At 39.5% G+C, this 16,144-nt stretch overlaps 1 protein-coding gene across 3 annotated transcripts in view; it reads right to left on the bottom strand.

Annotated features, from left to right (window-relative positions):
* UBE2V2 (ubiquitin conjugating enzyme E2 V2) overlaps positions 1-2,851 on the bottom strand; it is a 62,602-nt gene extending 59,751 nt beyond the window's left edge. For 2 of the 3 annotated variants that reach the window (XR_014136549.1, XM_078441694.2), the window contains exon 1: positions 2,733-2,851. Coding sequence is in view for 1 of the 3 variants with exons in the window: in XM_078441694.2 (XP_078297820.1) it covers positions 2,733-2,748 (16 nt within the window). In the remaining 2 variants the exon portion in view is untranslated. Of the gene's footprint in view, positions 1-2,344; positions 2,470-2,732 lie in introns of those variants that run through there. The other variant, XM_081792218.1, reaches the window with a different exon arrangement.
* Between the last annotated feature and the right edge of the window lie 13,293 nt (positions 2,852-16,144).

Below are 16,144 nucleotides of genomic sequence, written 5' to 3'. Positions count from 1 at the left end.
AGAACAAAATAAAAACAAAAACGCAAATTTTAACCTTGAATCCATCACTAACCAACTGTGTAAAATCTTGTAATATTTTAGCCTTCATTTTTCTTGTCTGCAAAATAAGAAGACCAAGGGCACCTGGGTGGATCAGTCAGTTGAGCGTCCAACTCTTGATTTTGGCTCAGGTTATGATCCCAGGGTCCCAGGATTGAGCCCCCATCGGGCTCTGCACAGAGCATGGAGCCTGCTTAAGACTCTCTCTCTCTTCCAGGGCACCTGGGTGGTTCAGTCGGTTAAGCGTCCAACTTCAGCTCAGGCCATGATCTCACGTCAGCTGTGCTGACAGCTCAGAGCCTGGAGCCTCCTTAGGATTCTGTATCTCCCTCTCTCTCTGTCCCTCCCCCACTCATGCTGTCTCTATCGCTCATAAATAAACTTTTAAAAAAATATTTTTTAATAAAACTTAAAAAGAAAGAATCTCTCTCTTCCCCTCTGCACCCTCCCCTCTTAAATAAAAGAGGATCAAATAGTATGGCAAAGTATGTTTCAGCTTAAAAATCTCAGGCTAGCTGGAATTTTTTCTCCCCAATTTTTCTTCTAGTAAGAGGAAGGATAAAAGTATATGACTTAGATACTGTACATTAAAATATAATGCCTTAATAAGGATCAAAAATATTTGTCAGGTATCTCTTCTTTTTAGCCCAGCAAATAACTATTTTTATCAAGATTATTTTGTCTTAAATAAAAAACATGTATATTATTCTTTAATGATTTTTTTTCAAAGTTTATTTTTTTTCTTATAATCTCTATGCCCAAAATTGGGCTCGAACCCACAACCCCTAGATCAAGAATCCCATGCTCCTCAGAATGAGCCAGCCAAGCACCCCAAAACATGTACATTACATGACCTAGCTCATCTCGTTTTAAATTTTAAGCTATATTATATTTATTTCACAAATATACAGGTACTATTTCCCCACAAAGAATACAAAAGTATAGCTAAAAGAAAGTATAATTTAAAAAGTCCAAAGCTGCTTCTGCACTCGTCTTCCTCTCAGTTCAACAATACTGTGAATTATGTAAGGCATACAAAATGAATAAACAGAATACTGAAATTGACCAAGACAAGTTTTTAGCAATAGTTTCAAAATAAATTTCACTGAAAAAACCTCAAGTGCCTAAAATACATCCTTATTAGTTATGCTAAGGTATCATATTTCATAAATCTGAAAACAGGATGAAAATATAACAATTGTGATGATGAAATATAAACTAGAAAATACAGGCTTCCAATGTATAAGGAAATGTGCCAACAATCAGCAACATCTTTATAACTTATATTCGACTTCTTTAAAAGATAACTGAAAGTGGATAACGAAAAGTATCTGCCACTACTAACAACTAATATTTGTTCTTTTCAAAATATCTCCACACTCTCATATGTATAATGTTAGGGGGGGGAAACATGTTTAAATAAACAATGCAATCCACAAAATGAAAACTATCAAATTAAAATGTACCATTTTATTACTAAATTTTCAAGAACCCATAGTACCAAGCACAACAAGAGGGATATGGCCCCATTCGCAAGCACGCTGGATTTCCGACAGCAAGTACAATAAAGTTGTAACACTAAAATCTCATTTTTAAAATAATCCTTGTTTTTACTAGTTCGCTAACACCTCAAGTATGCCGAAATACTCCCCAACGCTAAAACTGGTAAAGATCCTATCACCTATGACACCTGTACACATTAAAGATTAGACTTAAAAGACATAACTTTCCATTAAAATGTATATTGAATGTATCCCAGGGTATGACCTTACAAATTGCAATAACATATACTGCAACCTTCCACTTTTTAGCACATATACATTTAAAATTTTGTTTTGTTATGCAATGATGGCATGAAATATTAAATCACACTGTTCTATAGCCTGGTTTCAATTATAATTAGGAGAAATGAAAGATCAGACGTTAAGTAGTAAAACTTAACATTTTCATTTTAACATATTGTAAAATGGTCAAGTTTCGAAAATCTCAGTATTAATATTTAACTTCAAAGTCTGTGCTCGTTGGAAACCAAACACTGTACTCAGTACGAGAGAGGAGTTGAACAGTCTAAGAAACAAACCACTTCTTAAATTGGCGTTTTCTTGCTCTATGGTTTTATTTTTCTTGCACTACACTTTTGCCCTTAAATGAATAAAAATAACACGTATTCAGCCAGGTAAGAATGATCATCATTTCTCCCTTATTACAAACAGCAACAGTCCTCTTCTTAGTCCTCTCCTCCTCCACCCATATAAAGGCAAGTCCAACAGAACGGGACCCCCCCTCGATCCAGGACGCCCCTTACCCGAAACCCTTCCGTGCCCGAGGTTGACACTGCCCACCTTGGGCCTCCTCTCCTCCCTCCCACACTGCCCTCCGCTCAGCGAGCTGACCCGCACCCGCTAGCCCCTGCGTGTGCGCCCGCGCCGGAGCCACCCCGCCCCCAGCTCGCGGGCGCGCGGCCGACGCGCAAGCACGACCCGCCACCCCCGACGGCCGCCCCGGGCCCTCGGCGCCGGCGCCCGACCCGCCCGGACCCTCCCAGCTCCCGGGCTTCGCTCCACGGGCAGCACGGTGTCCGAGAAGGCGCACTCTGGATTCTCCCACACGATCAGTGCCCGGCCGCCAGCAGCAGGCGGAGGGGCAGAGCCGGGTTGGAGTGGGAAAGTAGGCAGCCCAGCCCGGGAACCGACCTGTGGAGACCGCCATCTTCTCCTGCAGCCCGACGCAGCCGCCTGCACGCACAGCGACGTAACGCGCCACTTCCGGGAGCGCGCCGCCCCGCCCCCCGCCCCGCGGCTTCCCGGCCTACGTCACCATAGGCTCCGCCCCCGTCGGCTCAAGCTCTAGCCACCTAGCCCAAGGGCGTACGGGGCCTTGCTGTGGTCTGGATGTCTTCCTAAGGTTATACGTGGATTCAAAGCAAAACTTAAAGTTCATTAGGAGACCGAGTTGTGGCGGTCACCATAATGTAGAGCAAAAAGACAACGGGAAATATTTTTTTTAAAGGCATGTTCTGTGAAGGGAGGGGAAAAAAAAAAATTTTTTTTTAATAATTTATTAAAAGACATGTGCAGCGAGGCTTCAGTCCCAAATACGGCAGGCATGTGTCCTAATAGTTCGTAGGTGATGTGCTGTAAGGAAGACCGCGCAGGTTTGGAAAACCTTAATATGTTAGCCAATATATATATAGAGAGAGAGAGAGAACATAAACAATGTTTTATATTGACTAAATATTGAAACTATTTATTTTGATATTGAATTAAGTGAAGTATACTATTAAAAGTCATAACTAGGGGCGCCTGGGTGGCTCAGTTGGTTAAGCCTCCAACTTCGGCTCAGGACATGGCCTCACGTTTTGTGAGTTCAAGCCCCACTCCCCCTACCCCTGTCTCTCAAAAATAAGTGTAAAAAAAAAAAAATTAAGTCGTAACTAAATAGGGCATTGGCAATTCTGTGTTTAAAAATGATTCAGAGGGGTTGGACAAAAAAATCGAAAGAACCCCTTGGAATTAAATGAATTTATATCATTCATACTTTTGAGATAATGCATGGTAGTGAAACATTAAAATATTTGTCTAAGTCTGAAAAGTGATTTCAAAAGCGTATAAAATAAAATTTGTAAGTAGTTAGAAAGCACCATGTGTTTCAAAAAACAAAGATTTTGCATCCTTAGTTTTCAGTATAGCGGCACAGTAGAACTATGTTGCCATCTAGTATTGTGTAACTATCATGGCTCTAAATACCTGCCTCACAAATATAGGTAGTAATATTTCATACTATCATCCCCATTTTATAGGAAATGAAAATAAACCCCAAAGAACTTAAATGACTTTCCTAAGAATGTGAATCTACCAGTAGTTACAAGAAAGCTGGAATTCTGATGAAGTCTGATTCCCAAGTCAATGTTCTTTTCATTCCTGGTTGCCCTTAAAATGCTGGGCCTAAGAGTAAATGCTGATTCTGCTATAGTAGTGGGTGTCTGAAGTTTTTACTTTTAGTGGTCCTTAGTTCTTTCCATCCCACATACTTGTTTACCCCATCTAGTACATGTTCTGAAACTTTGGGAAGAGAAAGACCCTATTCTTAGTTTTTGAACTTGGAGTGCCAGCTGCTTTTTCTTCCTCGTCAGTCCCAGTTCTGTCCTCTAATATGAAGTGATGCTAGGCAGCATTAAGTTAGTGTTAGTTTCACTCTCTGTGGTAGGCAAACCTCCAGGATGGCTCCCAATGATCCCCTCCTGGTGTTCATGCCCTTGTTTTTTATAATCCCCTTGCCTTTTGTGGGTTTACTAACTGGCTTTCAAAGAATAAAATACGACAGAAGTGCTGGGATATCACTTTGGAGATTATGTTTTAGAAAGACTAGATTCCACCTGCAGCACTCATTCTTGCTTCCCCCAAAGGTAGCCAGCTCCCACACAGAGGACCACCCTACAGAGAAGCCCAGGTAGCAAGGAACTGATATCGGCTTCTGACAAACAGCCTTGGAGGAAGTAAGGCCCACAGTTCAACAGCCGTGAAGAACTGAATTCTGTTGACAAACATGGGGGTGAACTTGAAAGCAGACTTTGCCCTGGTCAAGTCTTTTAGATGATACGGTAGTTCTGGCCAACACCTTCATTGCCTCTCTGCTAAGGCATGCCCAGATTCCTGACCCACAGAAAATAAGATAACAAATGTTTGCTGTTTTAAGCCACTAAGTTTTGGGACAATTTGTTGTGCGGCAATAGGAAACTAATAACATTCACCCTGCTTATTCTGTTAACTATTCTTACAAACATTGTTTGCATAACCGTTACCATACATTTTTCACAAATGTCCACTTACATTTGGATGTTGATGAACTTCTGCTGACATATATTTACCATCTTATTAGGCCAGAGAGATGGATAATGGCAAGATTAAATAGTCCTCCTCACAACAGAATCAAAATTAACGACTAGCAAAACAATAACCAAATTCAATTCTACTTGACCAATTATAAATATTTACTCAGGAAATGTTTAACTCTTAAAATATGTAAATATTGCTTCACATTTTGTAAACAAGACTTGCAAAGCCAATAGCAGTCCTACCGTCTCTATTGTTAATTGAAGAATAAATTACAATACATGGGAGGAAGTCAGATATTGTGTAACTTGAAAACAAAAATGCTCAATTTTTGCCTATTCGCTATAGTGTATAAAGCAACAAGCCTCAATGACAACCAGGAAAAAGAAGGGGAAAAAATTACCTCAAATTTCTTAGGAACCAAAATGGAAGAAAATAGAAAAGAAAAATAAATGAAAGAAGAATAAAATCAAATTTTTAAAAATGGACTCATCAAATAGAACATTGATCAATATGGAAATGAAATTGAAGGAAGAAGCAAATCAAAAGGTAGTCTGGAGTGTTAGAAACAGTCAAAGAACAGCTGTGCAAGCAAAGTCTGGCGTTTGTGGGGTACCAGCATGAGGCAGGAAGCAGCATGAAGGGCTCAAGGACAGAGGAGAGGCAGGAAAGGCCAAGGAAAGCAACGGGTGCAGTTTTCCCCATCACCTGCCCACCACAGCTCACTCAGCCCCACAGCGTGCAGTGGAGAAATGATGGATTTGGAACCAGAGAGATCTCAGTCCAACCTCTTGTTCACCTTGTGACCTTAGAAGATACATTTAATCTTGTAATCTCCAATTTCCCACCAGTGAAATGGAGGTAATGTTAGAATTTATACTTGACACATTAAACATAGTGTCTGGCCCCATTAAATGTGCACAACAAATGGTTGCCATTATTATGATGATGACACCATCAGAGAAAATTATTCTTTTTACTAGTAGGCAAATCATTTTTTTGAAAAAAAAAATTTTAATGTTTATGTATTTTTGAGACAGAAAGAGACAGAGCATGAGTAGGGGAGGGGCAGAGAGAGGGAGACACAGAATCCAAAGCAGGCTCCAGGCTCTGAGCTGTCAGCACAGAGCCCGACATGGGGCTCAAACCCATGAACCGTGAGATCATGACCTGAGCCGAAGTCAGATGCTTAACCTACTGAGCCACCCAGGCACCCCATGTGAATCATTTTTATAGGCATTTTGTGTTTTCCTCTGGCTCTGGCTGTGAAGAAACTCAAAACCAAATCTGTAGCACATCTTTAATAAATGTTTATGGTATATAATGTATGCACTGACCTCACCAATCAATTCACTTTGCGTTCTTATTTCTCCCTTATCATACTTCACACTTATTTTATTCCTTATCATGGTATTTAATATATCTCTGTAAGCTACCACAAATTCTCATTCTTTAGAAAGAAGGACAGTATTAATAAATGATAAGTTAGCTATTTATAGGCTTTTGATTTCTATATAACCACTGGATAACTGGTATGTGTCGTTTCCTAATCCCTCCTTAAAATGCCCAATCATGTGCTCTAGTGAAAGACACCCTAAACTGTTCCTTGAACAAAAGTGGCTCAGCTACAACAGTTAAACCACCTCCTTCCAGCTAGGGGTAATATATGAATCAAGGGTGTCCATTCTGTAGACTGGCCTATGTGATGATCTGTCACAACAAACATCTTTGTCAAACATGAACATCTCTCTCTGTCTCTATTTTTTTTAAGTTTATGTATTTATTTTAAGAGAGAGAGTGCATGCACATGAGTGCACCCACACATGAGCAGGGGAGGAGCAGAGAGAGGGAGAGACAGAATCCCAAGCAGGTTCTGCACAGTTAGTTCAGATCCCAATGCAGGGCTCAACCTCATGAACCACAAGATCACAACCTGAGCTGAAATCAAGAGTCAAACTCTGAACCAACTGAGCCACCCAGGCACCTCCCCTCTCTCTCTCTCTTCCTATCGCTATCTCTCTCCCCATCTGTCCAAGAACATGCAGAAAACACAGCCATGGATGGAAGCAGAAAGAAACGAATGACATACGAGAAGACACATAGACACAAAGTCACAGAATCCCTTTAATGGCAATTTGAAAGCATTAAGGTGACAGGTCCTTAGATCCATGCTGGGTCCCTCTAGTTGCCAAAATAACTGTTCCTCTTCTTCCAACAGTAGAGGTACAACTCCCATGAGGTTTCTGCCTCCCTTAGTGTCTGTGGTGGGTAGTCTGAGACAACCCATGATCCCACCTTCTGGTGTTCATTCCTTAGTGTTAGCCCATCCCCTTGAGCTTAAACAGGACCTATGGCTTTTTTCAAGCTTTATTGAGGTGTTATTGATAAATTAAAAATTTGTACATTTAACGTGTACACGATGTTTTGATATATTTATGTATGTGAAATGATTGCCACAATCCATCACCCACATAGTTCCCCTGTGTGTGTGTGTGTGTGTGTGTGTGTGTGTGTGGTGAGAACACTTAAGATGAACTCTTTTTAGCAAATTTCAGGTGTATGATACATTACGATTAACTATAGTCATCGTGCTGCACACCGGCTCTACAGAACTTACTCATCCTATTACTGAAAGTCTGTAACCTTTGATGAGCATTTCCCCACTACCCCTCCATCCCAGCCCCTGCCAATCACCATTTACTCTCTGTTACTATGATTTTTGTCAATACTCCACGCAGAATTGAGATCATACAAAATGTTTTCCTGTGTCTGGTTTATTCCATTTAGCGTAGCGTCCCTTAGGTTCATCGGTGCTATCAGAAAAAGCAGGATTTTCCTCTTTTTTGTGAAGAGGAAAAGTATTCCACTGTAGGTATACACACCGCATTTTCTTTGTTTGTTAATGAACGCTTAGGTTGTTTACATGTACTGGCTACCGGTAATAATGCTGCAGCGGACATGGAAGTGCAGATATTATTTAAGACGGTCATTTTATTTCCTTTGGGTGTGTACCCAGAAGTGGGACTGCCGAATCATATGGTAGTTCTATTTTTAATTTTTTGAACAACCTGTATGTTGTTTTCTGTAGTGGCTGCACTGGAACTTGTCTTTAATCATTAGAGAATATGGTGAAATGATGAATGTTACCTATGCAATTATGATACAATTGTGATGATCATCTTACAGGGAAGCTTTTTCCTTTGCTAGATTCGGAAAAGCAAGCTTCACTTTTGAGAGGGCCATGTGTCAAGAAACTGAGGGCCACCTCTGGCTTATAGCCACCAATAAACCGAGGCCCTCAGTCTGATGGCGTGCAAGAAACTGAATGCTGCTAACAACCACATACACCTGGAGGCAGCTCCCTCCCTAGTCGAGCCATGAAATGAGACCACAGACCCCGAACTGACACATAGATTGAAGCTATGCAGAGCACCCAGTTGGGCCATGCCCCAGCTGTGAAAAAACAAATATGTGTGTTTAAGCCCCCGAATTTGTGATAATTAGTTATACAGCAATAAAAACTAATACCATATCTTTATATAAAGTCCCCATGATTTGACAAAGCCTGAGGGAGTATTTTTTTTTTTTTTTGAAAGGAGCCTGACATAATAACCCAACTGGAATTTCTTACCACTGTGGAGGGGAAAAAAAAAAAAAACCTAATATCATCAAATTATTAAATACACTTTCCCCAAGCTTGTTTTCTTAATTTCTACCAACCTTAGCATTATATTACATACCTAGATTGCAACAGCCTCTCAGCTGAACTATCCTAAATGTCAATATTTCTCAAGCATTGCTTTTATTCTATCCTTTCTAGTGGAGAAAATCTACATTTGCCCCCTTTTGCTTCCCACTGGGCTGGCAATGAGTTTCATATTTATTGTCAATTCTAATAAATTCATAATGGCTACCTGAAGAGCTATTTGGAGAATTCTAAGCCTAGCAGAAAAAGAAGTGCTGTCGTCAAAACTGGAAGTCTGCCTTAGGAAGTCACAGCAAACAACTGTCCTCTTAACAACCAGGCCAAGGACATCAAGCCCAAATACCATTGCCTGGCCTTCACAGACTTCCAAACTCCAGCCTCCACTGACGTCTCCTAAATTATTTCTCATCGCTCTCCAATGGACACCTTGCACTTTAGTCAAACCTTCTCCCAGGTATGCTACTGCTATGTGCTAATGGCCACTTTCATGGTTGTATCTCTACCTTAGGTTTCCCCTCTCTCCTCTACCTTTCACTTTCTTGTCCTTCCTTAGGCCAAATTCAAATTCTACTTTCCTGAATCCTTTCCTGATTAATTTTTCTTGTCCCTTCATTAAACTGCTCTGCCTCTTTTCGTCTGTACTAGGGAGGCAGTAAAGGAAAATGCAGACATGTTCTGTCTGCAACATAAAAGATCCAATTGAAGCCAACTAACTTGTTGATTCAGGAAGTTGTGAGGCCTCAAAAACCAATACATTCATAGACTTTATCACAAGTAGGAAGCTCAGTACCTGTGACTGAAACACACTTATGCACATATATACATGTAAAACCTCATTATTCATTCTGGGAGTATTTCTTTCTTCTCAACATTGTAATGCTATCTCCTCTGTGTTGCCCTTTTGTAGCTGGGCTTTTTTTCCCCCTTGTTTGGGACAAATTTCAACCATTTATTTAAAAAAATCTTTTTTGATGTTTATGTTTGAGAGAGAGAAACAGCATGAATGGGGGGAGGGAGGGACAGAGTCAGACAGAGACACAGAATCAGAAACAGGCTCCAGGCTCTGAGCTGTCAGCACAGAGCCCGACGTGGCTCTCAAACCCACGGACTATGAGATCATGACCTGAGCTGAAGTCAGACACTGAACTGACTGAGCCACCCAGGCGCCCCACAAATTTCAACCACTTAAAGTCTTTGCTCCAAAGCTTACCTTTCTCCACTGTTGTTATCTTTTCCCTTAAAGGCCTTCCAATATTGAAATGCTGTCCAATTATGGAATTTGATGGTCAATTCCCAGCACTCATCCTACTTGACCTGTATGTAGATGATAGCATAATTGACTATTATGTCATCTGGGGATTAATTTTTTCATTTGGCTGCAAACTCACCACACTTTCCTGGTATTTTAAGGGTAACTGTGATTCGTTTTAATCAGATATGGTAAGACACATAGATACAGAAATGACTCTCATGAAGGAAGAAATCTGTTATACTCAAAGTTCCCTAGGAAAAGTAGGCATGGTATACCATTTTGGGCCACATGGGGAAGCACCAGGGTCAGTTAGGAGGCAGAGTAGCTGAGGGGGAAGTGTAGGAAAGAATCTTTACTGTGGATTCCACAAGAAAGAATGGAAAAGGCAGGATAAGCAGGCTGAGGATTGGCTAATCTAAGTAACAGTGGGTTCCAGGACATTAATCCCTCACTCGGGAGTGATTAAGGCAAGGAATAGTGATCCAGAGTGTGAGAGCATGATAAAGGAGGTGATGGAGGTGTAAACTCTGGATGGCTTGGTTTGCTTTTGAAAGGCACAATCTCCAGAGAGGTATTTACCATTTTTAGGAATTGGCTAACCCTGTAGGAGCTATACCTCAAGTCCTAGCAAAGACAAAGGATATCAAAGCATCAAAATACAGAAAATAGGAGCACCTGGGTGGCTCAGTTGGTTAAGCATCCAACTTCAGCTCAGGTCATGATATCATGGTTCGTGAGTTCAAGCCCCGCATCGGGCTCTGTGCTGACAGCTCAGAGCCTGGAGCCTGCTTTGGATTCTGGGTCTCCCTGTCTCTCTGCCCCTTCCCATTCATGCTCTGTCTCTGTCTCTCTCTGTCTCTCTGTCTCTCTCAAAAATGAATAAACATTACGGGGTGCCTGGGTGGCTCTGTCGGTTAAGCATCTGACTTCAGCTCGGGTCATGATCTCACAGTCCGTGAGTTTGAGCCCCGCATTGAGCTCTGTGCTGACAGCTCAGAGCCTAGAGCCTGCTTCAGATTCTGTGTCTCCCTCTCTCTCTGCCCATCCCCTGTTCATACTGTGTCTCTCTCTGTCTCAAAAATAAATAAAAACATTTAAAAATTTTTTAATAAAAAAACGAGTAAACATTTAAAAAAACATTAAAAATACAGAAAATAAGACATGGTTAATACTCCTCATCTTCCTCCTTCATCACTGGCCATTCCTTCTGAGTCTCCTTTTCTGATTTTTCCTTTTCTGTATGAATCAGACCATTGAGGGCTAGTTCTCAGTCCTTGGAAGTTTTTTTCTCTCCACATTCACTTAGTGATCACATCTAAGCTCATGATTTTAAGTGGTGTCTATATGCTTTGACTCCAAAAAGTCTTTCATTTCTCCTTCTCTTACATCATGTATTCAGTCCATCTGGAAGATCTGCTGGCCTTACCTTCCAAATATATCTGAAATGCTACACTCTTAATGGTGTCTGCTTTTCCTGCCCTGCTATAAGCCTACATTGTCTCTCACCCGGTTTATTCCAAGAACCTCTGTGCTGCTACCTACCCTTACTCCAAATAGCTCATTCTTACCATAGTAGCTAGTTATCATTTTAAAGTATAAATCAGGGGCGCCTGGGTGGCTCAGTCGGTTAAGCGGCCGACTTCGGCTCGGGTCATGATCTCACGGTCCGTGAGTTCGAGCCCCGTGTCGGGCTCTGGGCTGACAGCTCAGAGCCTGGAGCTTGTTTTGGATTCTGTGTCTCCCTCTCTCTCTGACCCTCCCCCGTTCATGCTCTGTCTCTCTCTGTCTCAAAAATAAATAAATGTTAAAAAAAATAAATAAATAAAGTATAAATCAGATTAAATTATTCCTCTGCTCAAAAGTGTCCACTGATTCCCAAAATCTGTGGAGACTGAACAACATACTTCTAAATAACACAAGTCAAAGAAGTAATCTCAACATAAATCTATAAATAATTTGAAATAAATGAAAACACAACTTATTAAAATTTGTGGGATACAGTAAAAGCAGTGCTTGGAGGTAAATTTATAGCATTGAAAAATGTATTAGAGAAGAAGAGACCTAAACTCAGTAACCTAAGTAACTCCCATCTTATGAAACCAGAAAAAGAAGAGCAAATTAAATCCAAAGTAAGCAGAAGAAATAAATAATAAAAATTAGAGCATAAACCAATGAAATTGAAAATAAGAAATCAATAGACAAAATCAACAAACCCAAAAACTGGTTCTTTGAAAAGATCAATAAAATCAATAAGCCTCTAGCCAGACTAGCTAATACAAAATGAGAAAGAGAACACAAATCACTATTATCAGAAATGGACATTAAAAGTATAATAAAAAAAAAATACTAAGATTAACTCTATGCCCCAAATTCAGCAACTAATTCCCTGAAAGACACAATCTGCCAAACTCACAGAAGAAGAAATAGACAATATAAAGAGGTCTAGATCCATCTTCCAAAACAGAAAGCACCAAGTCCAGATGGGTTCAATGGTAAATTCTATCAAACAGTTAAGAAACGGGGTACCTGGGTGGCTCAGTCAGTTAAGCATCCAACTTCGGCTCAGGTTGTGATCTCATGGTTTGTGGGTTCGAGTCCCACATCAGGCCCTGTGCTGACAGCTTGAAGCCTGGAGCCTGCTTCGGATTCTGTGTCTCCCTCTCTCTCTGCCCCTGCCCTGCTCATGCTCTGTCTCTCTCTGTCTCAAAAATAAATAAACATTAAAAAATTAAAAAAAAAAAACATTTAAGAAACAATTTATACCAATTCTCTACAATCTCTTTCAGAAGATAGAATGGAGGGAATACTTCTTATTTCATTCTATGAGGCCAGCATTATCCTAACACCAAAACCAGATAAAGACATTACAAGAGAAGAAAACTACAAACCAATATGTCTCTTTAATATAAATGCAAAATTTTAGCAAAGAATCCAACCATGTATAAAAAGAATTACACAATAACTAAGTGGGATTTATCCCAGGAATGCAAAGCTATTTCAATATTCAAAATTCAATGAAAGTAATCAATCACATGAACAGGCTAAAAGGAAAAGCATATGATCATATCAATAGATGCAGAAAAGCATTTGATAAAATTCAACAATCATTCATGATAAAAACTCTAAGTAAAATAGGAATAGAGGGGAACTTCCTTGACTTGATAAAGAATATCTACAAAAAACCAACAGCTGACCTGATACTTAATGGTGACCAGCTGTAAGATTTTCTACTAAGATCAAGAATAAGACAAGGATCCCTTCCTCACCACTCCTCCTCAACATTGTATTGGAGAAGAAAGAAACAAACTGTTTGCCAAAGACATAATTGTTTATGTAGAAAATCTGAAAAAAACAACAAAAAAATATGAAGCTAACAAGGTTGCAGGATAAAAGGTTAATGTACAGAGGTCAATCATTTTCCTAAATATCAGCAATGATCAAGTGGAACTTGAAATTAAAAACACAATACCATTTACATAAGCACCCTAAAAATTAAATCAAGTATAAATCTAACAAACTGTGCATAAGATCTATGTGAGTAAATTTAAAAAACTCTGATGAACAAAATCAAAGAAGAACTGAATAAATGGAGAGATATTCCATGTTCAAGGGTAGGAAAACTCAATATTGTGAAGATGTCAGTTCTTCCCAACTTCATGTATAGATTCAATGCAATCTCAGTCAAAATCCCAGTAAGTTACTTTATGGATATGGATAAACTGATTCTAAAGTTTATGTGGAAAGGGGCACCTGGGTCACTCAGTTGGTTGAGCATTCAACTCTTGGTTTTGGCTCAGGTCATGATCTCATGGTTTGTGAGATCCAGCCCCATGTCAGACTCTGCACTGACAGCACAGAGCCTGCTTGGGATTCTCTCTCCCCCTCTCTCTTTGCCTCTCTCTCTCTGAAAATAAATAAATAAACATTTTTTAAAAATAAAGTTTATGTGGAAAGACAAAAAAAAAAAAAAACAACAACAGAATAGCCAACACAATATTAAAGGGGAAAAACAGGGCACCTGGGTGGCTGTCAGTTAAGTGTTCAGCTCTTGATTTTGACTCAGGTCATGATCTCACAATTCATGGAATAGAGCCCCACATCAGGCTCTGTGCTGATGGTGTGGAACCTGCTTGGGATTCTCCCTCTCCCTTTCTATCTGCCCCTCCCTGCTCTCTCTCTCTCTCTCTCTCTCTCTTCCACTCTCTTTCTCTCAAAATAAATAAACTTTAAGAAAAAATAAAAGCAGGGGCATCTGTGTGGCTCAGTCAGTTAAGCATCCAACTCTTGATCTTGGCTCAGGTAATAATCTCGTAGTTTGTGAGTTCAAGCCCCATGTCAGGCTCCACTCTGACAGAGTAGAGCCTGCTTGGAATTCTGTGTCTCCTCTCTCTCTCTCTCTCCTACTCTTATGCTCTTCCTCAAAATAAATAAATACTTAAAAAAATAAATTAATTAAAAATTTAATTATTTAAAAGCAAAAAATTAAAGGAGAAAAACAGTTGGAAAACTGACACTACTCAACTTCAAGACTTACTACTAAGCTACAGTAATCAGGATAGTGTTGTATTGGTGAAAGAATAAATAAATACATCAATAGAACATACTAGAGAACCCAGAAATAGATCTATATAAATATAGGCAACTGTCTTTGATAAATAGCAGAGGCAATACACTGGAACAAAGATAGTTTTTTCAACAAATGATACTTGAACAACTCATATCCACATGCAAAAAAAAAAAAAAAAAAAAAAGAATCTAGACACATATGTACATCCTTCACGGAAATTAACTCAGTATGGATCATAGACTAAAATATAAAATGCAACACTATAAAACTCCTAGAAGATAACAGGAGAAAATTTAGATGACCTTGGGTTTGGCAATGACTTTTTAGATATGATACAGAAGGAATGATCCATTAAAGAAACAAATAACAAGCTGGAGTTCATTAACATTAAAATTTTCTGCTGTTTGAAAGACACCATCAAGAGAATGAAAAGACAAGCCACCTACTGTGAGATACACTTGCAAAAGACACATCTGTTAAGGACTGTTATTCAAAATATAAAAAGAACTTCTAGAACTCTACAAAAAGAAAACAACCGACCCAATTTAAAAATGGGTGAAAGACCTTAACAGATATCTTACCATAAAAGATATACAGATAGCAAATAAGCATATGAAAAGATACTCCACATCACATGCCCTCAGGGAAATGCAAATTAAAACAATGATAAGATATCACTATATACCTATTAGAGTGGTAAAAAAATCTGGAACACTGACAATACCAAATACTGATGAGGATGTAGAACAACATGGCTCTCATTCATGGCTGGTGGGAATGCCAAACAGCAAGACCCCTTTGGAAGTCAGTTTGGTGGTTTCTTACAAAACTAAGCATATTTTTACCATATAATAGGCAGCTGTGCTTCTTGCTACTTACCCAAAGGAGTTGAAAACTTACATCCACACAAAGACCTGCATGTGAATATTTACAGCAATTTTGTTCATAGTTGCCAAAACTTGGATGCAACGAAGAAGTGCTTTACTAGGGAATTGGATAAACTATGATACATCCAGACAATGGAATATTGTCCAGCACTAAAAAAGAAATGAGCTATCAAATCATGAAAAGACATGGAGAAAATTTAAATACTAAATAAAAGAAACCAATCTGAAGAGGCTACATGTTGTATGACATTCTGGAAAAGTCAAAATCATGGAGACAGTAAAAAGATCAGTGGTTGCCAGAGATTACAGAAGAGGAGGGATGAATAGACAGAGAACAGAGGATTTTTAAGACAGTGAAAATACTTTGTATGATACTATAATGGTGGATACATGTCATTTACATATTTGTCCAAATCTATAGAATGTACACCAATAGTAAACCCTAATGTAAACTATGGACTTTGGGTGATTATGATGTAACAATGTGGGTTTATCAGTTGTAAAAAAATGTACCAGTCTGGTGGGGGATGTTGATAATGGGAGAGGCTAGGTGTGTTTAGGGGCAGGGAAGTATATGGGAAACTCAATTTTGCTGTGAACCTATGCTGGGGGGAAAAAAAAAAGGTCTATTTTTTAAAAAGTCCTCTGGTGGCTTCCATTTTACTGATCTTATGTTCTTGCACTGCCAGCATTCTTGAAATGGGCCTAGAAAGCTCTATATGGTCTGTTCCCATGCCTAACCCATTATATCCCACCCTCATCTACTACTCCTCTCCTGTTTGCTCTTTTATATCCGACCCATGGGCTTCCTCACTGTCCCTAAAACAACGTAGATTCTAGGGTCTTTTCACTGGCCATTGA

The sequence above is a fragment of the Panthera onca genome, chromosome F2 (assembly GCF_046562875.1).
Source record: "Panthera onca isolate mPanOnc1 chromosome F2, mPanOnc1 haplotype 2, whole genome shotgun sequence".
In the NCBI taxonomy this organism is placed as follows: Eukaryota; Metazoa; Chordata; class Mammalia; order Carnivora; family Felidae; genus Panthera; species Panthera onca.
Note: the sequence above shows the minus strand (reverse complement) of the source record. Positions and strands in the feature narration are given on the sequence as shown.